Below are 26,855 nucleotides of genomic sequence, written 5' to 3'. Positions count from 1 at the left end.
ATCCTGGTCAGCTGCTGAATCGTTAAGCAGAGTGCCACTCTATATTTCTGTGTCTTTCTTGCGGACGTCACCTCTTTAGGGTAGCCGCATGCTTGCCAAAGAATTAAATCCCGAATATTATGTAGCCCCTTACTAAATATTTCCAAAACACCAAAAAAAGAAGAAGAAGTGGGGGTGAGGGGGTGGGTGGGGACTTCCTTGCCCTTGTTAGTCCTATGCGGTTCCCATCGTAAGATGCTCGGTGGAAGGGAGCCGAGCGGTGGGCAGAGGCGGAGAGTCCCCGATACCGGGCGCCTCACATTTCCCTGGCATTCCCATTTGCTAGTGCGCTGCTGCGGCCGCACGCCTGATTGATATATGACTGCAATGGCTCTTTTCCATTTGACATTCTCTCTCTCTCTCTCTCTCCCTCTCTCTCTCTCCCTCTCTCTCTCTCCCTGTGTCGCTTAAACAACAGTCCTAACTTTTGTGTGTTGCAAATATAAAAGGCAAGCCATGTGACAGAGGGACAGAAGAACAAAAGCAATTGGAAGTAGCACGACCTCTTTCTAGCTCTCAGAAAAGTCTGGGGAGAAAGGAGCCCTGCGTTTCCCCCAAGGTAAGCAGGAAAACAGCGCTGACGGCTTCCCTAGGAAATTACTTCTTTCCAAAACGAGCGTTTCATCCTCCTCTCAGACAAAGAGACAACCTTTAAATACCACTTAAATTTGCATTAATTGAATTTGCATTAATCTGTAGAGCTCTAGCATTGTGTTTTGTAAATGAACGGGTCTTTGAAGTCAGTGACAGAGCAGGGGAGCCTCCAAGAGAGGCTGGAAAATCTCCTTTGGTTGGACTGAAAGGGATTGGATTTTCAGACTCTGCGTAGTTAGATGGAACTTTGTAATGATTCTTCTATTTGTCCCCGTGAAAGGAGACTGAGAAGCAGCTACTCGCCGACATGGATTCCTGAAGCCCCGGTTATCTTCCCCGCCGCCCTCATCCCTCTTACAATGGGGCACTGTGAACGCGGGCAAGCCTGCGAGTTTAAAAGCGCACTGTTTACTTTTATTACTACTTATGTATGCTGCTGATCTCCTGCCAGGGCTCTGCCGGAGTGCTTAGAATGACTTCAAACAATAGGCAACATTTATTTCTACCTTTCTGTGTCACGCTTTGCAGGAATCCTGTTCCTTTGCACCTTTCTCCCAACTTGCAAGATCTTCACTTCCATAGATGCGGTCAGGAGCGCCAGGGAGAGAGGAGGATGGGTTTACTATAGGATTTGCATTCCGCAAAAAGTCCGGGGAAATGCATGTTGTTTGCCTTGGCCTTATTGCAAAGGGTTATTTTTAGTAAATCAGCTTGTCTCTACAACTCCACTTATGCTACCTTGCCCAAGAAGTAACCGGGAAAGGATGCTCCCACCAGCCTGGGGACCAGGACATGTAGGGATGACTCCTACAAACACCTGAGGAATATTCAGAGGGTTCTTTCAAAGCTCCTGAATACAAGTTCTCTCTCTGAATGAACAATTGGGCTGTAGGAGGCCTGGGCATAACTCTTTCTTGGGGGACGGGAAGTTTGACTGTGTACAGAATGTTAATGACTCTGAACGCCCTGTAACTGAGGCTCATTGTCAGGGAGGAGCTGAGATAAACCTGCTTGAAAAAAGGTAGCCTCCCTTCTCTGCTGAGATTCAGGTGCAGGAAAGGAAACTCTTTGGCAAGAGGGGAGTCCCTCATTCTATGCTTGGAAACTGTCATGAATAGCAGATCCAAATGCTGTGAAGCTTGTTTCTTTTCATTTATACTAGTGTATTTTAATTACAAGGAGCTGGCATTGGCAAACTGCTTCAACACCTAAATTAAATGCCAGGTGCATTTGCAAACGTAGAGATGCCTAAAATGCAGAGTTGGCTATAGGGGTCTACCAAATACCTACCATGGGGACTGCCAGATGCTTCTCAGTTGTGTGTTTAGATCAAATGCAAATATCTGCCTATTTTCTTCTCATCCATCTGGCTTCTGAAAGTAAACTTTAGCATCCGAGTGGCCAATTTTTATCGTAGAGCAGGAACGTGCTTTCTGGGGAAACTCGTGTGATTTTCTCTAATAACTAAGCGAACAGGCATTGTTGAATGAAAATCTGGCTTTTGAATGAGCTAATTTACAGCTTTGAGAGAGTCATTATTTATTCGAGAAAGTCTGAGAAAATACCATGGATTCTATTGCTATACAATTTTAAACTACTGCTGTTAACAAAGCATTTAGCCAAATCAAAACAATTTTTTAAACTATTATTCAGACCACGATATGTGAGTGAGCACAAAACGCAATGTTTTGCATTGTTTACTTTAGCGTACATTGGATTCAGGTAGAAGGAGAGCTGGCTGAAGCCTTCTAGATGACCATGTACCATCAGCTGACAGCCACAGATGGAAACACGTCTGTGGAGTTTTCAATCTTAATTCAAGCCCCAATGACACTGTCAAGGGGAAAATAAATCATTTTTCAATACATTTAACAATTTCCAACTCATTTATTTTCCTCGGCCCTTGAAAAATGTGGTGAGTTTCTTGAAATTATAGCCACCAGTTGTGGCTGGCAATTTTTACTGTATTTTGAGAACTTACAATTCAAGGCCTATTTTTCTTATTGGTTAATTATTCATGCCATTATTCTTTTAATGTTATGCCAGTCCTGATGGATGCAAAGGTGAATGAGACACTGTCTCATGCCCTAATTCTCAGTCTCTATGCTATTTCCAGTTAGATTTTGTAACTGACATGGACTTGGCCAGTGGGCAAACTGGTCAATGAGTTCCTTGTTAGAAAGAACCATTTCACATATCTGCCGGTACCCAGATTTACTAGAAATGATGGTTGTATATCAGTCGGTTTTCTTTCCATTTATGATAATGCGGTTCCCCTTAGGCTTTTATCATCGGATCCCAGGGACACGTCACTCACAGCTAGCACAACCCAGATCTTTCCCTCCTGGCTAGGAGAAGCCTGGCAAAAGGGCAGTTTATCCTCTCTCTGCTCTCTTGAGCCCCCTTTGGAAAGGACCACGTGCTGTCTGTATCAGGGACAGCTATGAGTCACCTACTCAGTGGCTTACACCAGGGCTGCTTGATGAATCATTGAATTAGAAACACACCCGGAGGAAGATGTAGCCAGTATCTCCCCCCACTTAGTTGTCCCACCCCCAGGATCGAAACCAATGACCTCTGGGCCTGGCCTAAATTCCACAGGCCCCTGGGAAGAAGTTGCTGGAAGTCCTTGCCCAAACCCAGGTCTCCATCAGAGCCACTAACAATGTTGCTTTCAAATAATCCGATCTTTTGTTTCTGACACAAGTAGGTTACTGGGGGTGGGGTGGGGGAAACCCTGAAGGCAGCATCACCAGAGTCCTTGATTTGCTTCTTATCAGCAGATAATCCCCTGTGGTTGGATTAAGATGCCTCTGACTCCCTGGGGTTGTGGGGGGAGGGGGGCTGACTCACCCTAGCCAGCCCTCAACTTCTTGGCCAGCAGCCTTCAAGCTCATCCTCACCTCTTCCCATGACAGTCAACTAAGGCAACTTTGTCCAGGCCCCCTGGCTGAGCCAGTGGGAGCAGGAGGGATGGGGCGGCAGGTGGCAGGACAGAGAGAGGAGGGAAGCTGGGCCATGGGAGGGTGGGTGAGCCCCAAGGCCCAGATTGCTGCAGCCTACCCTGGCTGTGATCAGCTGTCATTTCCTCTTCGTGTATGACACTGTGGAACATATTAAAATTTCTCTGGGATGGTATGTTTGGAATTCCTCTGATGCCCCACCTCACCAACTTACCCGGACAATAAAAGCAAGGTTGTAAGCCTTTGAACAGCTGGCAGGCTATATATTTCCCCTCTTTCTTTCGCATAATCTAGTTCACAAAAGAATCCAGCTAGACTGGCAGTGCCATGTCTGGGTACTAGTTTCCTGCAAGTCCTTCCTCCACCACCTCCTCCCGCCCTCCCTGGAATCTTCCTGGGTGGCATGTGGCTTTTCTTCCATTTTGCTCTCCACCACTCCCACCCCGCCCCCTATTCCCCTCGCCTGAGCTCCTTCCATTGTGAGCTCTCTTTTTGCTCAGTCTGTTTTGCAGACAGCCTGGGTCCTGTCCCATCCGAGGCCAACAGCCCATGAGGTCTCCCCATATCCATAGTATTCCCAGGATGTCATTCTTGGCAGGAGCTCTGCCGGGCTGATGGGATCGGGGGTCTTTTTGGAGCACCCCGAGCCTGAGCCCATTCGCAGAGAGGAGCAGCCTCATGGCTCAGGCTGCCCTTTAGGCTTCTGAGAGAAGGGCTGGAGTGACCCGGGCTGGCAGGGACCGGCATACCATCACAGTGACCCGCACATCTCCAGCAAAGGGCCGGGGGTGGGAGTGCTATGGGAACGCCTGAATGCACTTCAGCCTACATTAAGAGAAATGTGGTTATTCTCTGTTTCAGGGAGAGAGACAAGTGACTTGAAACAAAGCTCCCTGGATCCTTGGACCTGGACCCGCCCCCTTGCTCTGTCCTTCCCACATCCTTGCCTTACCAAGGAAAAAGAAGGACAGACAGGACTTTTAATTTGGCTAGTGTAGGGCTGAACGTCTTTAGGAAACCCGTTTTGTGAAAGAGAGAGGGGAGAAATGGTTCCTGGGTTGAGCCGAACTAAAAATGCATGGGGTTAGGGAGGTGGGGAGGACTTCTTCTCTTTTTCTGTCTTTAAACAGCGGAACAACAGATCAGTTTATGAGCTGCAAATGGAACGACTGGACTTCTCAATTAGACATCCCATTTAAGAGCCTGTGTAACCCTCTAGGTGCAGCATCCTTAAAAGATGCTACTAATGTCCTCGGGTCCAAAAGGTATTAAGGAGCACTCTACAACGCAGCTTCCTATTCCTTTTCTTTTCCTGGGGGCTTTGGTAGTCTTTTCCGAATTAGCTAAAGTTCATTAAAAGGCCCAAAAGGAAAAATTGAACACAGCTGAATTGAAATGAGCCTTTTTTTTTTTTTCCTGTTAGCTTGACAAGAAGGAAAAAAAATAAGAAGGAAAAGAAAAGAAAGCGAAGAAAGAACCAACTCCCCTCTGTTGCCACTTCTTGGGTTTTAATATGAATTATTCCATACAAGTCCCTAGGCTAGAGAATCTATTTAAAGACGCCTGGCAGCGTGAAGAGGGAGGGTAAAAATACAACCACTCTTTTGTCCATCAAAGGTTTTCTTTGGGAGGACATTAAGAGCCTTCCTATTTTCCTGTCTGCCCCTACCAGTGGCAACATTCCAGCTGGTAGTACCCGCTCCTCACCCTTCAGATCAGCAACCATAAACTTCTACTTTGGCATCCAGGAAAAAAACAAAGGGTGGGGAATCCTGCCGAAAGCCCAGTGCATATGCAGCTGGGTGGGAGTAGCTGGTACTTCAGCGAGTGCTGACTTGGCCATGCAGGTTGCATGTGGCAAATTCACACACCCACACACTGGAGTTTTTAAGGAAGATTGTTCCATAGCATGCTTTCTGATGCAAGCTGCTCTCACATCTGCAAAGCTTTTCTGTTGTGTGTCTGGCAATAATTTGCTTGGTACCATCCATCCTTCCTGTCTGTCTCATCAGAGGGTCTCAGAGTCTGGTGGGTGAGACTATACTGCTGAGAATCATACCCCCTGCCTTACCAGAGCCATTTTCAGTCGTTAGAATGTAACTCCCTGGATGGGGGTTCACAGTCTGGGACAACTACTTTCTTGTTAGAAAGACTGCTGATTCAGAAATGCAAAGAATGGGTAGCTTTAGGAGGCAATATATCCCTCATGCTTAGAATCAGGAATTTATCCAATTAGAGTGCATTTCTCCCTCATGTCCAAATCTGTACATGAACATGGTCTATAGCTTTAAACTCAGTTCTTTAAGATTTCCAGTAGATATGTTTTTCTTTTTGTTTTTTCTACAAAAGCTAAGAATCTTTTCATACCATGTTCTCTCTTCCAAAGCCTGGCTCAATCCCAACTTTTTCTTTTAAGCTGTGATCCAACTGATTGCCATATCCTTTAAAAATGAAAGGGCAACAGGTTAATACATTCAAGAAAGTTGATGAGTTGTCAGAAAATGCTCAGGGGTGACCCTTCTGTGGTGCCACCCACCAACAATAGCCCTAAAGATGGAGTCTCCTCCCATCCTTTCATCAATAAGGAATAAAGATAGGAAAAGAGTAGGCCACGGGAGAAGTAAAAAAAAAAAAAAGGAGAAAGGATTATTTTTGATGCTCAAAATCTGCTACTGGAGATTTTCAAATAGCATAATTTCAGAAAGGGAAGCTTCCCTTAATTTCACCTATTCCTTGCCAGGAAGAGGGACTTGAACTCTGAAGTTGCCTTCTTTACTTGTCATTAGAAAAAGAAGTCAACACTTCAGGTGAAAAAAAAATTCTCCTTGCTTAAATCTAAGTAAAATGATGTAGGCACACACATTCCTGATATGGATATGACGAGTCAAAGAAATTCAATTCTTAATCAAGGTCAATTTTTCTTTAAAGCTCAAGGCAGTATTTAAGGGCTTAATACATTTCTGTGACTTCCTCCCAGTTACGGGAAATTACTTCTTTTCAGAATTAGAATTTTTCTTTTGAAGTTTGAAATCTAAAGGCAGCAGAATAGAAGTGTCACATGGGGGCTGGCAATCAAGAGACATAACCAAAGTGTGTGTGTTTTACACACAAAATACAAACAGAAAACCAAAAGGCCAGTAAGTTCAGAGCGCTTAGCAATAGAGGGAAACGCATTTTTAATATTTATTGATTTGGCTGCACAGGAGTCTTAGTTGTGGCATGCAGGATCTTTAGTTGCAGCATGTGGGATCTAGTTCCCTGACCAGGGATTGAACCCTGGCCCCCTGCATTGGGAGTGCAGAGTCTTAGTCACTGGACCATCAGGGAAGTCCTGGGAAACACATTTTTATGTGATTGGCTTTTTTTTTTTCACTTTGAAAAAAATGGTATTGGAGTATAGTTGATTTACAATGTTGTGTTAGTTTCAGGTGTACAGCAAAGTCAATTACTTATATGTGTGGATGTGGTGGGGGCAGGCTTCCCTGGTGGCTCAGATGGTAAAGAATCTGTTGGCAATGCAGGAGACCCAGGTTTGATCCCTGGGTTAGAAAGATCCCCCGGAGAAGGAAATGGCTACCCACTCCAGTATTCTTGCCTGGAGAATCCCATGGAAGAGGAGCCTGGCGGGCTACAGTCCATGGGGTACCAAAGATTTGGACACGACTGAGTGACTACACTTTCATTTTCACATATGTGTGTGTGTGTGTGTATTCTTTTTCAGATTCTTTTCTCATATAGTTTATTACAGAATACTGAGTAGAGTTCCCTGGGCTTTAACCTTGACCCTTTGACATGAATCTTTGTCTGCAAGCGTTGCTTCCAGATTGCCACAGGAGGGGATTCAGTATTCAAGTCCCATCACTAGGCAGAAAAGGCAAACTGGATGGGGAGTGGAAATACTGAGTTGCTCTATTGTTTATGCCCAATTTCTAACTAAGGGCTCTACAGCTGTTAGGTGAGATCACTACCCACCATTCCAGAACACTGTTGTGGGTGAGGAGATGCAAATGCAGCTTTGGAAATGCTTTGCTGGACACTTTGAAGAAACGCCAACATACTCATTTGGCTTCAGGGTGAACAGGAGCTTGTACCCTGAGCTAACATTGGTTATCCCTCTTCTCCTGAAGCCATAGCACAGCCAGTGGTCCAGTGGCAGAGCAAGTATCAAATTACGTCAGCACAGAGGGTCCCCAGAACACCTGGGAACCTTTTCTTTTCTACAGGGAGAGTGCACATTCACGTTTTGACGAGACAGAGTGCCCTGTGCTGGGTATCTCAGAACTCCCCTGCTTTCCTTCCAAAGGGTCTTACGCAAGGTAAGTGGTGGAGCATGTCTCAGTCCTCATGTGAAAGCCCCTTCCTGGGAAAGAGTGGGTGAAATGAAGGAAACCATCCCCTTGTAGAATTTTGCTATCTGAAATCACTGAAAGGGCAGTGAAAGGTTTGAAACATAAAAATCATGCTTCCTCCATCTCTCATGTTACTTCTTTTGTGGCTTCCTCTCTCCCTATTATTGATGAAAGAATGGAAGCGGGCTCCATGTTTAGGGCTATTGTTGATTTCTAGCACTGCAAAAAGGCCACCCCTATACATTTTCTGATAGCTCATCAACATATCAGTCACAGCTTTTAGTGGAGTGGATTTACAGAAATAATCCAAACCTCCAGAGGAGAAGCCTTCAACTATATCCTACTTCTTGACACATGGGTAATCAGACTTGGTCATTTCCAATTTATGCAAGCTTTGTCCTCTAAAAGTCAGTTATGTCAACTGTTAAGAACTCAGAATGAGTCTTTGTATAGAAACTATAGAAGCCTACAGAAGCCCAGTGTAGAATCCAAAACCCATACCCAACAGACAACTCTTTTAGTCCAACTCCCAGCCTAAAAGGGCTTCCCTGGTGGCTCAGATGGTAAAAGAATCTGCCTGCCATCCAGGAGACCAGGGTTTGATCGCTGGGTGAGGAAGATCTCCTAGAGAAGGGAATGGCTACCCACTCCAGTATTCTTGCCTGGAGAATCCTATGCACAGAGGAGCCTGGCAGGCTACAGTCCATGAGGTTGCAAAGAGCTGGACAGGACTCTGACTAACACTAACTAATGCCCAACCTAGAGCTTCAGGAACCCTAACACAATGTTTCCATAGATGCTTTATCAAGCAGAGTGTCTTGCTCTTGACCACATTTGCAGAGAAGAAAGTTCTTCTAACCAGTCTTCCTCTTCTATCCTGAACCAGAGCATCACAAATGGCCCCACTAGGGCATGAAGATCTGTGACTCAATCCATTAGGAATAAGGGTCATTCACAGGAAAGGTGCAAGAAGGTTGAACTCAGCCTGTATCATCAACATCCTCAATTGAAAGAAGTTTAATTTTACCATGACTGACTACTATTAGTCTTTCTCTTCTCCTCATTTGGTGAAGACTGGAAAGAAACACTTCAAATTTTAGGACAGCTTTAAGAGAAATAAGAACTGGTTAAGTATATTCATTAACTGCTTCCTATTATTAACAACATGTTATGAATTTATAAATCATAGTACATTCAAACACCAAGTCAACTGATTATTAAGGGCTATTTTTATTTCTGGGCACCAATATGGCCTCATCAGGTGTCAAATTCTCATAGTTTGACTTTCAAATTTTGGCTTAGGCCCCACATTAGAACTTGTTTGGACTTTTCTGTGATCATTAACTTCTTGAGTAAGAAAAGAACTTTTTCTGTAGTATTTCTTTGGGGACCATGTAGCCCCAAAGCAAACATATACTCTGATAAGCTTGGATAGAGTTAGAGAATGTTAGAAACAGATAGAACCATAGAAATATCTAGACCAATCTGTTCTTTTTGTGGATGAGAAAACTGAGTCCCAGAGAAGGCAACTGACTTGCTCAAGATCACACAGCCAGTGACAGGAAAGTAGGTAGAGTTTTCAGCTCCTCAATATGGCCTTCCTTCTGCCAGAGCAGACAACAGTAGAATGCCCTTTGAGTTTCAGAAGGTTGTAGAATAGTTATCTAATATTTCTGATAAATGAATGTAAGACAGCGGGTTGCAGGACACAGGCTAGAAATAGGTTTGGGGAGGAAGAAATGAAAACTGTAGATAGGTGGGAGTTTGGATCACAGTGAGTGGTTTCCCTGGATTTCCTGAAAAATCAGGATTTGAAGTTTCAGTCAGGTTCTAGGTCCAGTCCTCCCACACCAGTCCTGCCCAGACAGTAAAACTATTCCATCCAAGGACACACACACAGGTGGCGCCACTTGACAGTTGGTCAGAAATTACTTCTATTCCCAGTCCTCCTTTTTCACATCCCTCTTTATCCTAGCCTTTGATTTATTGCTTCCTTCTTGGGCTCTATTTCTTGTTCCCTTTTGCTTGTTCCATCTCTTTGCTTGTTTCCATCTCTTCTCACCATCACCCCTGAGTTTGGCCATGTCTGCCAGGAGAAGGAAATGGCAACCCACTCCAGTATTCTTGCCTGGGAAATCTGATGGACAGAGGAGCATGGCGGGATGCGGTGCAGGGGTCACAAAGAGTTGGACATGACTGAGCGACTGAGCATGCCTTGTAATGCAGGCTGGGAGAAAAGAGGCTCTCCGAGACTAGAGAGCTGTTGTTTAATCCCAAGGATGTCATCTTTCTCCTAAGATGACTCTGTCGGGGCAAGCATTGCCTCCCATGCTCTGCTACCTCTAAGTGTAGAACAGACACCATACTTGAGATGCCAGGGGTAGGAGCTGCTCCCTCCCCACTGACCTTGGGGCTGCCCCTCCTTGAAGATACCTGGGGTGGGCAGGCTGGAGGGCTGCCTTTGGGTGAGCCCAGGCTTGACCTCTTTGTTGCCACTGATGTGCTGTCAGATAGGAATAATATAAAAAACCATTCATTGAGCACATGGGATGCTTTATAAAATCCAGCATGCTGTTTACAGTTTATAAATTAAGTGCCTTGGGAAGAGCATCTGACTTATTCTCCAAGGCATCTCGTTGACTAGATCCAATTGGAATTCTTGGAGTTCCTGGGAAGGGGCTACTTAGCACTTCACACTCTCTGATGAGACTTTAAGTTTTTGTTTTTCTAATTCTAGTGTGAAGTGTTATCTAGTGGCAAGCTTTCTTCCACTTTTAAAACTCTGATTTTGTGTGTATGCAATTCCTTTGAGAGAGGCTCTACGTTCTGCCATCTTTACCTTACTCATGCCTGAGATGATTGTTTTAAATGATAGTAAACATCGAATAATTCAGTCTGGCACACTGATGTCATTCCAAAGTCATTAGATTTCATCTGCTTAACTTGATCTTCTTAGGAATGATGCAATGGATGTTGCATATGAATTAGATGTTAAGCGAGTTCATCGGCATGTCCGAAAAGATTACCCAGAAAGACAACAGGCCAAGACTCTTTGCTTGTGGATGCAGTGAGCTGGAAGAAGGAACTAGAATAGGACCTATTTTTCTTCCTGACCCTTAAGTCTCATCTGCTAGAGCAAAAGGAGACTCATAGTAGCTGTTCAGTGTGAATATGTGTTAAATATGTATTTGTAGAAATAAGCTTCAGGAGGTAAAACCTGCATGTATTATATTGAAAAACAGTCCAGGGGGGAAATATGGATGCTGAGTACCGCCCTCCCTTGTCTGGCAAGCAGGGCAAGAATAAGGCCACTTGGCACATGTCACTTGTCTTAGCCGATTGCTGGAATAACTTGTGTGAAACCAGCACTTTATCCTTTGCCAGGGAGAAGGTCAGCCCAAGAGTGAGTTGATCTGTGGCTACAACACCATCTCTCACCCAGGAGGCTGGGCCCACTGTAAGCTCTGCTATATTATTTCGCTGAGGGTGACAGGTGGGGAAATCTGGGCACCAGTTGTTCTTTTCCACTGGTATCATTTGGAGGGTAGCTCCAAAGTCGGGCACGCCAGCCTACGTGCCTCTCCTGCCGGCAGAGGCTCCACATTGAAGCTATTAGAATGTGGGCTCTGTATATCGGCCAAGTTCATGTCTCAGAGACTGTATCCGGAGCACTGAGCAACCCAGGTCTACCGAGTTCAATGAGACAGTCACTTTCTCACTTAATCCATCACTGGCTGGGCTGAGGTTCTAAGTGTTCATTGGCAGCATTTGATTTTCATGCTAAATGGCTTTAATAAAATTAAAGCAAGTTAGAATTAATTTAATTTTGAGAAAAATAACGGAAGCTCCTACAAGACAGACATAGATACTCCTAGGCTGCCATCAAAGGGGGATCTCATCTAGAGTGATGTAAATCTCCTTCATTCCTGATTTTCCTCTTTGCGAGTGCTTCCCAGGGCACTCTGTACACCATCACCTGTGCACATCCAGACCAACACAATGTTAAGGCAACTTGGCTTAATCTTTTCTTGAGCATTCTGCTTACTTTTTCTTCAACACAGTAGTGTTAGTTCATTCAATTTGAGCACGAGGCAAAAATCCCAGCGTTCTGTTGCAAGGATTAGACTTTCACGCTCCAAGGGTTCTGTGAGTTCTGTGGCATATTTACACTGTTGCTTGCATTCTCACGTCAGAGTTTAATATAACAACTGAACAAAAAGTATCATGCTTTATGAGAGTGTTGAAATGAAAACATCTATTTCTTATTAATGGTGAAACAATATTTTTTCTGTCATTCTTTTACACTTTATCTTTATTACTACTTTTCGGCTCAGCTTATTATCTTTAAAGGGAAAATCAAATAATAGAGTTACATTTTGTATGACATTAACTAGCTCTTTATCAGTATAAACGTCATAACATTTGCTTACAAAATTATTTTATTCATCTTTTGGGAAAAAAAAAATTTAACTGTGCTTGCAATTCAGAATATTACTACTAGGTGGCAGTAGTGCACAAGAACAAACTGGTCCACGGGGAAAACGATTTGACTGAGACCAACATGTCTTCCCATACTTCTAAGGAACAAAAATTTAATATTATTAAAACACTCTAAGTGACACAAACATCAAACATCCATTAACTTCATTACTATTTCTAAGCCAAGATTTGATTTGAAAAGAGAAAGTATTATTTTTTTAATGAAATTCTGGATAGGTAATACATTTGCAAGTTCAGACGTCTACGAATTTAAAAAAAGATATATAGCAAAAAGTCTTTTTCCCAGGCCTGTCCTCCAACTCCCACACATAACTAACTGTATAGTTTCTTGAGTATCCTTTCAGAGCTTCTCTATGTAAATACAAAGTAACATAAATATATATTCTTATCCCTCTTTGTTTTAACACAGATCAGTAGAGTTTCTGCGTTCCTCTTTATGGAGGTACATATTATTTGATTGTATGAATGTTGTATAATATATTTAACCAGCCCCCTGCTAATGGAAATTTTGTGCTGTTTCCAGTTTTATGCTATGACAACCAATGCTGTAGTGAATAACCATATGCTTGTGTGATCTCACTTGTAGGAGAGTTCTCCAAAGTGAAATTGCTGGTCTAAATTATATACATTTTTGGCTTAATAAATATTGCCAAATTGGCTTCTATAGAATTTGTACCAATTTTTACTGTACTGTCTCCAAAATAAGCTTGTTTTCCCATAGCCTTGCCAACAGAGTACATAATTAGACTTTGGGATTTTTATAAATCTGACTGGTTGAACAAAGTATCTTTAATTTTCATTTCTCTTATATAAGTGAGGGACTTACATATTTAAGGGCCATCTTCTATATTTAAGGGCCTGTTATATTTCATTTTCTGTGGAATAAATGTAAATGCCAACACATACCACCATACATACACACACTTTTATAGGATTTTGTTGTCGATGTCGTCGCTTGTTTTTACCATCATGCTATGCATGCTTTTCTTTCATTTGCTTTGCTCATTTAACCATATCTCCTGGCCATGGCTCTGAAAAGAAGTTGGCAGTGGAAAGGGAAGGCCAGGACTGGAATGTCTGCTTTTCCCCTTCATCCCCTTGCCATTGATTCCTGGGGGAAATACCTGTAGACCAGAGTGGTGAAAGGAGAAGTCCAATAAATTCTCTTTCTGAGACTAATTAAGGCTTCAAAGAGACAGATAACCACTTGGGAAAATATACTGAAACTCAGGAAATGGTCAGTAATACCTCAGCCTCTTGACATGGAACTGAAGAAAGCTCTGGCTCTTTGAGCTGAAGTCTTGCTGACTTTCAGTGTAACATGCAGAGGAAAATCTAGAATATGCAGCTGAAAAGAAAGCAAAAATGCTCTTCTGCATCTTTTGCTGATTTGGAGCTTCAGGTTCAGGTTTGATCAATTTTAGTGAGATGTTACCATTAGCATGCACATAAAGGAAAGTGGTGCAAAGTTGCATGCAAATATGGTGTCTTGAACTTTAGGATTATTCTCTACATATGAAGATGGGGGTAAATGAATCCGTAAGTATCTAAAATGTTGGCATTTTTGATCAAGAGGGAGCTGCAGATGCCATTTTCCCCCAACTCCCCTACAGATGAGGAAACCGGGGCTGAAACAGTTCAAATGATCCTGTACATGATCCCCAGCTAATGAATGGCAGTGCTAGAATCCAGGTGAGTCCCCTCATTACTGTTTCCTACCCTTCCTGCAATTTACAGGGCTTCTCTGAAACACACATACTCAAGTTTTGCCATTGCCAGGGATGCTCAACTCTGAAAGAGCACTGTGTTACATACCTTTTTCCACCTGGGATTCCACTGTCCCACACTCGCAAGACAGCTAAACTGAGGTTAAGGGAGTCTGGGGCCACTCTGTTAGAGCAAGAGTAACCAACTTATATGGACTAGAACTTCATCTTATCAATACTTTGCCATGTTTATTCAGACCGTGAGTAGGAAGCTTAAAAAAATGTTGTACTATGAAGCAAAATATTCAAACTTTTATCTGAAATACCTTTGAAAGCTTCTCTGAAGCTTTAATTATTATGTTCCTTTTGTTTTTGATGTAATGTCAAGTCCTCCAATTTTCCTAAATGGTTGAAAATATTTTTGATGCTCTCTGTCTTCTGGTGTGATAACGCTGGCCATGCCTTGGGTTGGGGTTACTGAAGTGATTTGAGCTGACTATGGACCTGAGTCCTTTGTTCAAGAGGTATATGCTTTAAAAAAAACGAGGCAAATTTCAGGTATGGCATGATCCCACTTTAATGACAAGTCTCTGCTCCAACAACCACTTACTTTTTCAAATTATACCATGTGCTTGGGCTACAAAGGCTCTTCAGAAATGTGTGAGTCTGTTGGCAACTATACATGTGTTGCCTTAACCACACTGGAGAGCGGTTAGCATAATGTGTATTTCCGATGCAGCTTATCATTGATGCTGGGTGGCACGGAGTTTCACACAAAAACAGGATGAGCCCAGAGTGCAGAAGTGGAAAACTAGGTGGATGGGTGGGTTAGACGTGGACATGGAAAATGTGCTTCTTTCCCGTGGGACATGCCCTGTGTTTGTTACTGCTGACCTGCCTCCTCTCAAGCCCTGGAAGCTGACATGGACATCAAAGCTTACTGAGACACTAAATAGACCCTCTTGCCCCCACCAGCCAGGAGTAAGAATGAGACCACCCAACTGAGTTATGCTAAGGCCAGAACCACATGGTTAATCTTGACTATGGGTTCAAACTATCCTTGTTACTTGTAACATGGACTCCAGCGATCAGAGTCAACATGTACTTTCATTAAACCATTATGTCCACCTTTAAATGATTTTAAATATATACCATAAGCTATGGGGGAAGCGGTACGAAATGGCTGACAGCTTATGAGAATGACACTCTAGAAACCAATATTTTCAACTCATAAATGACATGGAAAAAATTCTACTCAATACCTCCAGGGTTCCATTAGTTTTTCTGGATAAATGTTTCTGGGGAAAATAATTTCTGCTTTCATTCCAGTTGTGCAGCAGATACAGTGATGATGGACCGCGAGTGCAAAGAGTAAGACGAAACTCCGGCATACAAAGGACAATGACAAGCAGAAAGCTCCAACCAGATCCTGCCCTTTCTTTGAAAGGAACTGGAGCCTAGGAGGTGAAGGCATTTCCAATTTTTAGTCCTCTGCCTCCCTCTGCTGTTCTTCTTGAGAAGTTTTCCCTTACAACAATGAGAAATCATGTACTAGCTGCATCCTTTTCTATGCTCTCCCTGCTGGCGCTAATGGGAGATACAGACAGCAAAACAGAGAGCTCATTCATGATGGACTCGGATCCTCGACGCTGCATGAGGCACCACTATGTTGATTCTATCAGTCACCCGCTATACAAGTGTAGCTCCAAGGTAAGACCAAGATCTCTGTGAGATATCCTTACTCCCAGAAACAGGAGAGAAGGCCTATTCTTATAACAAGAGATGGGGAACTATATGGCTGACCCGTAGGGACTGCCACAGAATCACGCTTTTAGGGTTTCCCACCATGCTTTCAACTGTTGTCAATAAAGCTGCCTAACTGACCATGTACATACCTAGCTACCTTCATTCTATTCAGACTGCTCAAAGTCAATAAGAAAGGCTGAAAGCTTCCACAATAAAGTTGATGCTAGGCTCAAGGTGGGAGGGGTATGTTTTATCTTTGGCTGTGAAATTGATGAGCAGTGGTATCCTTGTTCAAGAAAGAAAAATGGTGTCTACATGTTTTCATAATTCCTTCTATCTCCACCAGCAATGAAGAGGAAGGGAATACAAGCAATATGATTGTGCATTGGAACATACTTCTTGGTGGGCTCTTCAAATAGTTTCCTGGTCCATGCCTTTCTCTTACTGCCGTGTTTATGTGAAAATGAATTCAAAAGAAAAATGGCCTTTTGATAAGTTATTATTTTATCTTGATTATACAAGTCATTCTTGTTTGGTGCAGGTTATATATATATTTTTTGCACAGGCAAAAATGACGTCTCAGTGTTGAGATGGAGCGTATGAAGTAATACCATGCTTAAACGTCACCAAGAGTGGCCAGCCACGTGGACCACCCAGAAGGGAGGCACACAGTAGGGAAAAATAGACTCAGAAGGAGACTTCTCACGACTGTCACTGCTCCCAGTCACATGAATGAAATTTGCCCACATTTGGTAAATAAGAATTTGTTTAGCTCAACCTCAGAGATTTTCATTTCCAACCCTGAGACTAAAACCACTTAAATATTCTCATATGGCATGCATTTTTTAAATTACCAGTATAATTAAGAAGTTTTGGTAATATCAACCACTAAAATTGAGACCATATAAATTAATGGCTCTTCTCTCCATTTAAAAACATTACGACTTCTGTCTCCTGTTAAAATTTCCATAGCATTTCTGAGTATAGCTCAGTGATGATGGCTTGTTTTAGTTTAGGGAGATCAGAATTTGGATTAACTCACTTTAACCAAAACTTCTTATTTGTACTTGTTGAACTAAAAAAAAAAAAAGCAGTAACTAGATAAACTTGAAATTTTGCAAGCCTGCAATTCCTTCTTAGGAAAGATTATAAAACAAATTAAGAAAAAACAATCAGGACATGTTCTCACAGCTGTGATTGCTGAGAAGCTGTAGGCCTGAGGTGAGATAGACTAGAGCAATTACTAATTTCTCCTCCACTCCCCCTACAGAGAGCACTAGTACTTCGTGTTTCTTATTCCATGGATGATTTCTCCCTCTACTGAGTTGTCCTCTATAATCATGATTCTTTTTAAAAAAGAAAAAAAAAAAATCAGGGACTTCCTTGATGGTCCAGTGGTTAAGACTCTGCACTCTGACTGCAAGGGGCACAGGTTCGATTCCTGGTGGGGGGGCACTAAAATATCCCACATGCTGCAAGATGAGGCCAAAAATAAGTTAAAAAGAAAGGAAATAAAATTATTTCCAAGAAAGCGTTCACTTGATGATAGGAAAGAACAGGAAAATTGAAACATTTCTAAAAACTAAAGAACAAGCTGAGATTTGATGAAATGATGATGGAGCGGCTTAGCAATTATCACATTAGTTAAAGAAAGGTCAAAGGAGAGATAGCCTTAACTCGAACCCAACAAACTCATGGTGCTTGAGCATGAATCCTAGAAACAGACTTTAGTCCACCTTTGGTCACCTCTGTTTCTTCCAGAATACCATGATAAATAGCGCAAAATCGTGATTGTAGAAAAATGTTTGTAATTTCATGGGAACAATCTGTTTTCAAACATAACAAACTATCCCTAATATAGCAATAGTTTTATGTAAATGGTGCTTGCAATTATAAACCTTGCTTCCTTGGCCATAAAATATGCCTGGCAGAATCTCAACTACCCAGACCTTCTCTGGATTAAATTTTCTCTATGTATTCAGGAATAAAAATTGCTTTTCATTTTGAGATGTTCTATAAATCTTAATTCTCACAGACTCAGGCTAGTTTATCTGGTGTCTGGTCTTTGGAAGACAGATAAAGGGGAGCTTTTTGACGCATGCTCAAGGAAGAAAGAGCATTTGCTTAAAATTTTAAAATGTGTCAGGCACCTCATACTCTATGATATAATCATTGCTGACAAACCTATGATGGAAGGCTTTATCATCCCTATTTTACAAGTAAGGAAAGCTGAAACCTGAAAGAAGTATTAAGTAGATTGGTCAATGTCAGTTAGCTCAGGATTGGCAATGTCTGCCTTGGAGTGTTCATCTATCAATTCATCTTTCATTCAATTCATTCGTCTTTCATCTGGCTCTTCCTATTTTGGAGATATGCAAATAGAATGTAAGAGCCACTATTTATTTTTTATTATTTTAAAAAAATTATTGAAGTATAGCTGATTTACATTGCTGTGTTAATTTCCTCTGTACAGAAAAGTGACTCAGTTTCACATACATATAGATATATATATGTGTGTATATATATATATTCTTGTTCATATTCTTTTCCATTATGGTTTGTCACAGGATATTGAATATAGTTCCCTATGCTATACAGTAGGACCTTGTTGTTTATCCGTTCTATATATAATAGTTTGCCTCTGCTAATGCCAAACTCCCATTCTTTCTCTCCCCACCCCTTCTGCCCCTTGGCCATCACAAATTTGTTCTCTATGTCTGAGTCTGTTTCTATTTTGTAGATAAGCTGATTGATACCGTATTTTAGATTCCACATATAAATGATATCATATGGTATTTGTCTTTCTCTTTCTGATTTACTTCACTTGGTATGGTAATCTCTAGATCCATCCATGTTGCTGCAAATGGGAGCTGGTATTTAGAAGTCTAGGCTCAACTTCTGGTCTGCTGAAAATGATGATTTACACTCAACAATATGTGTAGAAAAATAAAAATAGTAGGGAAGGCTTTTCTGGGACCCTTCCATGAGACTGTTTCCCCTCACTCTGAACTTGCAGCTGGTCAGCCCTGGGGGCCTGTCTCCTATCTTCTAGCAATTTTGGAAAGGGCTGACAGAGTCAAGCAGAAAGGACCAGCCACCGTGGTCCACGAAGGAGGTCAGTGTGGCCACAGGTTACTATGTGCCTGCTGACTTTCAGCAACACCTTCTAGGATTTGGTGCAAAAGATTCAGGGAGTGGCAGCTTCATTGCCAGTCTTCCCTGGAATTTTTAGTAAAGGTGGTAGAGCAAACAAGTAAGGGGTCAGAGGTTAGTGGAAATGAGTTATCTGGGGAATCTTCAAGGGAACTGAGGCATCCCAAGCTTTGAAGTGAGAGAGACCTGGTTTTAAATTCCAGTTCCCCAGTTTGTAAAATTCCAGCTTCACATCCACTAAGGGTGACTTAGGGGCAAGTGAAAACATTCTTCGGTGCCTCAGTTTCTTCCTATGTGAAGCTAATGCTGTCTTCCAAAAGGTATGGGTCTGGGTATTGGTGGTAATATTTGTAACGCATCCAGCTTAATATCTGGCATCTAATAGACATTAATAAATGATAGTGTGATCTTGATGAAGTTTTAAACTGGACAGGTGTTTAGACTCACTCTTCTATTTCAGTCACCACTGAAACCTCAATAAGTATTGGGATCTCCTACAGCCTTAAAGGATTAGGAAAATGAAGCTCACCGCAGTTCTTGTTAAACACAGAGACCTGGTGGGGGTGGGGAAGTGCACAGAGGGGCTAAGTAAATGTAAGCCACTGTACTGGGTGCTGAAAGGGAGGATCCAAGTCGAAAGGGAACAGATCGAGCCGTCTGACCTCCCTTCTCAGGTGAGTGGAGGAAGGAGGGCTTGGAAGGGTGTGTTCTGGATTCAGGCCAAGGAGAGGTGTTCAGGAATCAAGGCTGGGAAAGCGAGTCCACAGGACAGGGCTGTGAAGTCTGAGCTGGGTGAGGAACAGGAGATGGCGGCACCAAGCCAGGAGTGGGGAAGAAGGGCGTATGGTTGTGTGAACTCTGAAGGGCCACAGGAGCAAGGAGGCAGCGGCCAAAGGAGAAGGAGGAGGAGGATTCAGGGGACAAAGCCTGGGGAAATTCCCTAAGGAAAGGGGACCTGTGATGCCCAGGCTGAGCCTCAAGGTTGAGAAGGGGCGATTAGGATCCCCGAGCCATTTCCTAGTGCTGCCCATGAAGCTCATGGAGAAATGAGGGGAATCGGGGATATTGAGTTTATAACACAATTGCCTACTGGACGGATATGACTTGATTTTTTTTTTAAAAAGGAACAAATTTATACTGTGGTGGGTAGTTGAGGCACAAAAGTTAAAAGAAAACACAGGCTACATTTTTGCCCTCATCATGCTTACAAGTAAAGCGGGGAGAGAGGAAAGGGAAGCATTCGGTGTGCAGAAGTCTCTTCATGTCAGTTCGAGTTGTAACCGGAGTAAAGGGACCAGGTTCTAGCTGGAATCCACCAAGTTTCCACCCACCCTATGAGAGCTCACCCCACCACCCACAACTACTTCCTCCCCCTGGGTGCCATTTTGTGGATGCCCTAAGCCTGACACGGACCCCTCAGAGGTTGACCTGGGTCTCTGGAGATGAGCTAAACAGTCATTTATCAATGATGTTGGTGAGGTGAGGAAGGGGAGAAGCAGAGGTGAGTCACGTTCCTGAGGAGAAAGCGGGGTGCTTCAAGGGGTGCCATGGAATAAGGGATGTTCACTGCTAAGAAAACGCAAGAATTTTTTCTCAATCGATTGAGCTAAAATAGCCAAAACCCTATTCTGATAGTGAAGGATGGAACAGGTGGGTCTTTATTCTGATAGTGATGGAGCCCATGACCTGCACCAGGAATTCATGGGGTCTCCACATGACAGGAAAAGAAAGTGGCTTTGGAGAGGGTGAGTCTTTCAACAGGGGTGATGAAAACCATCTGTGTTTGGGTTTTCTCCCTCTTGGAAGACGCTTGTGTATTGCAGCAAAAGACATAACTATCTAAGAACTGTGGTAGGTCACCAGAGAGAGTGGGAGCCTGAGGTATCTGGCTGCAATCCTTGGGCTGGCCCCAGGAATCACAGCTGGCTACAACCCTCACAATGTAGCCTGAACTTGTTTATGACCAACTAGCATCTTATGCTAGAAACTTGAGAGCTTGAAAGGCTGACTTTTATGCCCTGACAGTATAGCATCACAGTTAGGAGAGAGAGCTCAGGAATCGTGGGGTCTTGGTTCAGAAACTTGGCCCTCCATTGTACAGCTGTGTGACTTCAGGCAGATAACTTATCCTCTGCCTTTGAATTTCTTAATTTGTAAAGTGGGGAGAGTTTACCTTTTGAAGTGGTTGTTAAGTATTAAGTTGCCTGTGAAGGGCTTGGCACAGTGCCTGGAGCCTAGTAAATGCTCAATACATGTTATATATCATCATCATTATTATTCTTTTATTACTACCCAAGGACCTTCTGTTGCTCTTAGCCTCAGCACATGGAAATCAGATTAGAAAATGAAAAAAGTCTATCCTTGAGCAAATACTCTGAACCCGGCAGCTCTGTTTATGTTAAAAAGAACTAGATTTCACATCCAGCCAGAGCCAAGCAATTCCAAGGTTGGGGAGATACAATGAGGCTGCTGGAGAAGTTGCCTAACTTCCTAGCATCAAGCCATAAAATAGCAAAAATTGAACCTGATCAAAAGCAGATACTATGTATCTGTCACACACACACACACACACATTCCCCCTCCCCTCTCCAGTGCAAGCTGTGAAAAATCAATAGAAGTTTGTATGAGCAATAACCACCTATTGAACCCACTCCTGTAGGGGTGCAGCTCCATGTGGGTTCTTTGTCCAAAAATGTTCATTTCTTGATTTGATAATGGAGCAGTGTGTATGGTCTCCATTAAGAGTAGTTAAGTGCACTGCAAAATGCAGAGGAATTAATAAAATACAGCCAGGTCACCCGTGTATGAGGAATGTGCTTGAGCATAAGCTGGGGGCCAATGTGTTTTGGCAGGTAAACTGATGCTTGAAGGTGTCAAAGTTCTATTGAACTGAAGGATGGATTGGTGACCAGTTAGAGGGTGTGTGGTATCATCCAGTGAATTGCTTGGAGGTTGTGGGAGTCTTTCAATCACTGGGGAATGGAGTTGGGCAAGAGACTTGACAGTGGAGGAGATATTATTTAGGACTGCCATCGCTCTTAGAAGATCCAGCTGTGCTTAAGTTTAGAGATAGTGATGATGGGTCCCAAGAAGCCCATACATAAGAAAAGGGTCAGACTCGTTATATGGTTAGGACTCCATATCGTAGGCAGGTCAAAGTAGATAACAGTAAGGGGTGAGTTGGCTCATGCCTCAGGAAAGCATCTTAATATTAGGAGGCATGATATTACAGTGCCTTAGACTAGGGCTTTGGTTTTAAACAGACCTGGATTTGATTTCAGCTCTGCCTTTTACCAGATAGGTGAGTCTGGGGAATTTATTTAAACTCTCTAAAGCCCCAGTCTCCTCATCTGTAATAATGACACAGATAATAATAGTATCTTTCACAGAAGATTGTTATGAGAATTAAATGAAATTCGATAAATGTTAGCTTCCATCATAGGTGGTGTGTGCATGCTCAGTAGTGTCCAATTCCTTGAGACCCCATGGGTTCTTCTGTCCATGGGATTTTCCAGTCAAAAAAACTGGAGCCAATTGCCATTTCCTGATCCAGGGATGGAACCCGCCTCTCTTACATCTCCATGTCTTATTTGGATATGACACACCATATGTCTTTGCCCTTCTGAATGAAGTCTGCTGCCACAGCTTAGCTCTATCTATCCAGACTGAAACTGAATCTAGAAAGACTCCATTTGTAGAGGTGATCCTTTGAAGAACTATTCATCTGCCTAATAGATGATCCACATTAGAGATGAGCAATTTTAACATTACTCCAAAGTGAGATGTGAAGGAACTATTTCCATGTACTATCAAGGGTAAGAAGAGACTGGGAAGACCTTGAACTTTTTCTCTCATTAGATGGATGGTGCGGGCACCAATAACTGGCATGTGTGATATAGACTTGTGGCATAGTCTCTCAAAACCAGTTTCAGATCATGTCTGCTTTCCCTGTCAATATGAAGAGCAGGCAGGGTAGAATCAAACCTTTAATACAATCAAAATGACTTACAGCTGCCATTTTTTCCCTGCCTCTGTGACCTTTCAGAGAAAATAAATCAGTAGGTCTAGTCCAACGTATCCTTCACCAAGCCCTGCTAGTCTCATATTCTCTTGTTGGTTGCTAAGAGATTATTGAATTCACCCAGCATCTTTTCAGATATTGATGTTAATGAGTTCTAATTACCAGAAGTCATCTTTGCCTTTTGGAAAGATGGGTAGGCCATTTACTTCTTTTAATTCTTGGGCATTAAATTCTGTCCTATAGGATGATATTAGAGATGATAATAGCTGGTAAGTTTTCAATAATAATTGCTAATTCTTAAAATACCATGAGATAAATGTCAAACAGTTTCATGCATATTTATGGACTGTTTAATCTTTTATTTGAATAGTTCCACTTTTTATGTTCTTGTGGGTTCTGGAAGTATAGGGCAACTTTTTTTCCATCACTTAATGTGAAATTCACCAAGCAAGACCCTCCCACATAAACAGACCAATAATCTCAGGTTTCCACCACCTTCTGTGCCCCAATATATAATGTTCCATAGCTTAATGAATCAAGCTACCCACCCTTCTCTCACTATGACTACCACTCCCAGGATACCATTTATGTATGGTACACATAAATGAGTCTCTGCTCCATCCTTTTAATCTGTATGCAAAATATAAGGTTTGTGCTTATATCCATTGTTTGCTGGAAAACTTTGGTAGCTTGCATCAGATTCTTAAAGGGTCTGTTTACTAAAGACACATTAAGAGCCCCTATAAAGAATCTTCCCAGGTAGCTCAAGTGGTAAAGAATCTGCCTGCAATGTGGGAGACCCAGGTTCGATCCCTGGGTAGGGAAGATCCCTTGGAGAAGGGCATGGCAACCCACTCCAGTATTCTTGCCTAGGGAATTCCATGGAGAGAAGCCTGGTGGGCTACAGTCCATGGAGTCACAAAGAGTCAGACACAACTGAGTGACTAACAGTTTCACTTTCACAAAGAACACACAGCCTCTGCTACTTAAACCTAAGCTTTATTATCGCCCTAGCCTACCTTTGGAAATGGAGATGGTCAGAATGAATGCATCCTAATATTTGCCTTAAACGACTCTGAAAATGCAATTGCACATAATCTTAGTCTTCTTCAACATATATGCCCAGAAGTGTGATTCCAGGTCTCAAAACATCCCATTTCTATTTCACTCTCTTGTTTCAAGTTGTAGTGCCCCGAATAGTTCTTCCTAAGCATCATTAGGTTATTCTCTTTTTCTTCTTCAGAAACCATATTTTTTCTCTTTAGTAATTTCCTGTAGATAGCAAATTTCTTTTCTTTTTCTGTAGTCATTCTTTATTTACCCCCGATTGCAGTTTGGAATGACGTTCTACATTTTGAGACTGATGGAACTGGCATGGAGCCAATGGTAAACTACCACCTGTCAGTAAAAATTTCTTTTATTCTTTGGTTTTCATTTGCACATCATGGTGGTGGGCTGTGTCCGGTGGTACTAAATCCCCAGCGCACCTTCAGAATCACCTAAAGAGCTTAGAAAACCATGAAAGTCTGGGCTCAACTCCAGAGGATATAAATTCACTTGGCCTGAGATGGGGCCTGAGTGTTGACATTTTAGAAGCAAATTTGCAGCAATGTAGAGATGGTTGGATAGCATCACCGATTCAATGGACATGAACCTGGGCAAACCCTGGGAGACAGTGAGGGACAGGGAGGCCTGGCGTGCTGCAGTCCACGGGGTCTCACAGAGTCGGACATGACTTAGCAACTGAACAACAACCACGGGTGATGCTATCATACTTCATATTTTCGTGTATAATGACAGATACAGATTCTTTTTCACTTAGGTTGGGAAATTTCATTGAATAGCAGCTGAAAGGCCAGTTTCAATTGGGAAAATTCATTTATGTCTGTGGCAAACTTTATTTTGATGAAAAGTTGCACTAGCCTTTTACCACCAGATGAAAAAAAAAATGAGGAACTTTAAAAAATTAATGTATTTAAAATGAAGCAAAAAGCATGTATATATCAGGCTTTGTTTTGAATGAATCTTTTCCCCCAGTCCTTAATGTAAAGATCTTGTGTTATAACTTTTAAAGCCATAACAATAAGAGTGCTAAACTGTGGACTTAAAAGTAGGTGTGTAAATATTTTTACACTGGTCTCTTCCAGCTGGAACTCATCCAGCCAGGAGTGTTAGGGCCTTTTAAAGGATGCTTTGGAACTTGGCTAAGGTTTTGGCTTCCCCGTGGGTAACTGGGCTTCCCAGGTGGCACTAGTAGTAAAGAACCCGCCTGCCAATGCAGGAGACATAAGAGATGTAGGTTTGATCCCTGGGTCCGGAAGATCTCCTGGAGGAGGGCATGGCAATCCACTCTAGTATTCTTGCCTGGAGAATCCCATGGACAGAGGAGCCTGGCGGGCTACAGTCCATAGAGTCACAAAAAGTCTGACATGATGGAAACAACTTAGCACGCACGCACCTGAGGTAACCACTTCTTTTCTCTCCCCAGATGGTACTCCTGGCCCGGTGTGAGGGACACTGCAGCCAGGCGTCACGGTCTGAGCCCTTGGTCTCCTTCAGCACTGTCCTCAAGCAGCCCTTCCGCTCCTCCTGTCACTGCTGCCGGCCCCAGACGTCCAAGCTGAAGGCACTGCGGCTGCGCTGCTCAGGGGGCATGCGACTCACGGCCACCTACCGGTACATCCTCTCCTGTCACTGTGAGGAGTGCAGCTCCTGAGTCCTGCTATTGAGTGGCTTCTGGATGGGACAGACCCTCCCCCTTGCTGAGGCAGTTCAACCAGCCAGGGAAGGACTGGCAAGGGAAGAGTTAAGGCAAAAGAAAAAAAAAAAAAAATATATATATATATATGTATGTATGTATGTATGTATGTAGCAATTCCCACGGGATTCTGCATATTCTAGTAATAAAGAGTCTACATGCTTGTTGACAGAGATACTCTGGGAACTTGTTTTCCATTCCCATCTCCTTTCCTTGGTACCATTTCTTTTGGTTCCTTTTCAGATTCGGGCATTTCCCCCTTTAGTGCTGAATGCCATCTAGGCTCCAACCATTCAGCATTAGTGGGAAAAGTGGGCTCCCAGGCAAGAGTGGATCAGGCTGTCACAGTTTTAGTATTGATGACGGAAGCATTTGCTTTGGAAAGCAGGAAAGCTGAATTCTTTCTGGGACATCCTCTGGCTTTTTTTTTTTTTAAGTCTTGTGACTGGGTCTAAGGTTGCCCTTGCTGCTAAATATTACCAATTTCAAATTCCAGGCACCAAGCATATGGATATGTTTAGCCAGGTTCATTCACAGCCAGCTAACTGATGTTAAAATCACTAACAAGCAGATTCTCCTATGTGATGCTGGAACTCTGATAGCCATCATTATTATTCAGAAGTGACTTTGGGAAAGTAAAAGTGGCATAAAGAATTTGTCAATTTGAAGCTCTCTCAGATAAATTATGGTAACGTATAGTAAGAGAGCAGACTTTTAAAGACCTGCACAAATATGGATCCTGCACTGACTTTGAAAAAGGCATATATGTACTAGTGGCATGGAAAATGCTCTATACTCATGCATGCAAATTAGACAACCAAGTACAAATATCTTTGTGGGTGTGCTATAGCTTTAGCCATGTCATGGGCGTCATTCTCTCATATCCACTTGTCCATGGGACTCTTGCTGCCAAAAATGGTGGCCTGGCTCATCTTCTTAATATTTGGTTCAAATAGATTTTGGTCCTTGAGGCTCAAAATTGGAGTTATTCCCATGTTTTGAAATAAAAAGACAGTATCTTCAAAA

The 26,855-nt window shown here is 42.7% G+C and overlaps 1 protein-coding gene across 6 annotated transcripts; it reads left to right on the top strand.

The window, feature by feature from the left end:
* NDP (norrin cystine knot growth factor NDP) lies at window positions 1–26,855 on the top strand. 6 transcript variants are annotated; one of them, XM_086387097.1, is made up of 5 exons: window positions 332–598; window positions 14,059–14,137; window positions 15,481–15,615; window positions 15,755–15,861; window positions 25,560–26,855. In XM_086387097.1, the coding sequence occupies exons 4-5, from the start codon at window positions 15,778–15,780 to the stop codon at window positions 25,785–25,787; spliced, it is 312 nt and encodes a 103-aa protein (XP_086243223.1). In that variant the 5' UTR covers window positions 332–598; window positions 14,059–14,137; window positions 15,481–15,615; window positions 15,755–15,777; the 3' UTR covers window positions 25,788–26,855. The 6 variants fall into 6 exon arrangements, with proteins under 6 accessions (XP_086243220.1, XP_086243222.1, XP_086243221.1 ...); XM_086387096.1 differs by having other exon boundaries at window positions 188–598; window positions 14,019–14,137; window positions 15,481–15,861; XM_086387095.1 differs by having other exon boundaries at window positions 220–598; window positions 15,481–15,861.

This window comes from Bos grunniens, chromosome X, assembly GCF_055505025.1.
Source record: "Bos grunniens cultivar Pamir isolate PY7600 chromosome X, Bosgru_T2T1.0, whole genome shotgun sequence".
NCBI classification, from domain to species: Eukaryota; Metazoa; Chordata; class Mammalia; order Artiodactyla; family Bovidae; genus Bos; species Bos grunniens.
The sequence above is the reverse complement of the archived record's forward strand: the minus strand, read 5'-3'. Positions and strand labels throughout refer to the sequence as shown.

Excerpts from the sequence above, each read along its gene's own strand:
- NDP (XM_086387094.1), top strand. The coding sequence starts at position 15,688 with ATGAGAAATCATGTACTAGCTGCATCCTTTTCTATGCTCTCCCTGCTG. Across the intron at positions 15,862-25,559 it reads TATACAAGTGTAGCTCCAAG|ATGGTACTCCTGGCCCGGTG; the intron begins GTAAGACCAAGA and ends TTCTCTCCCCAG.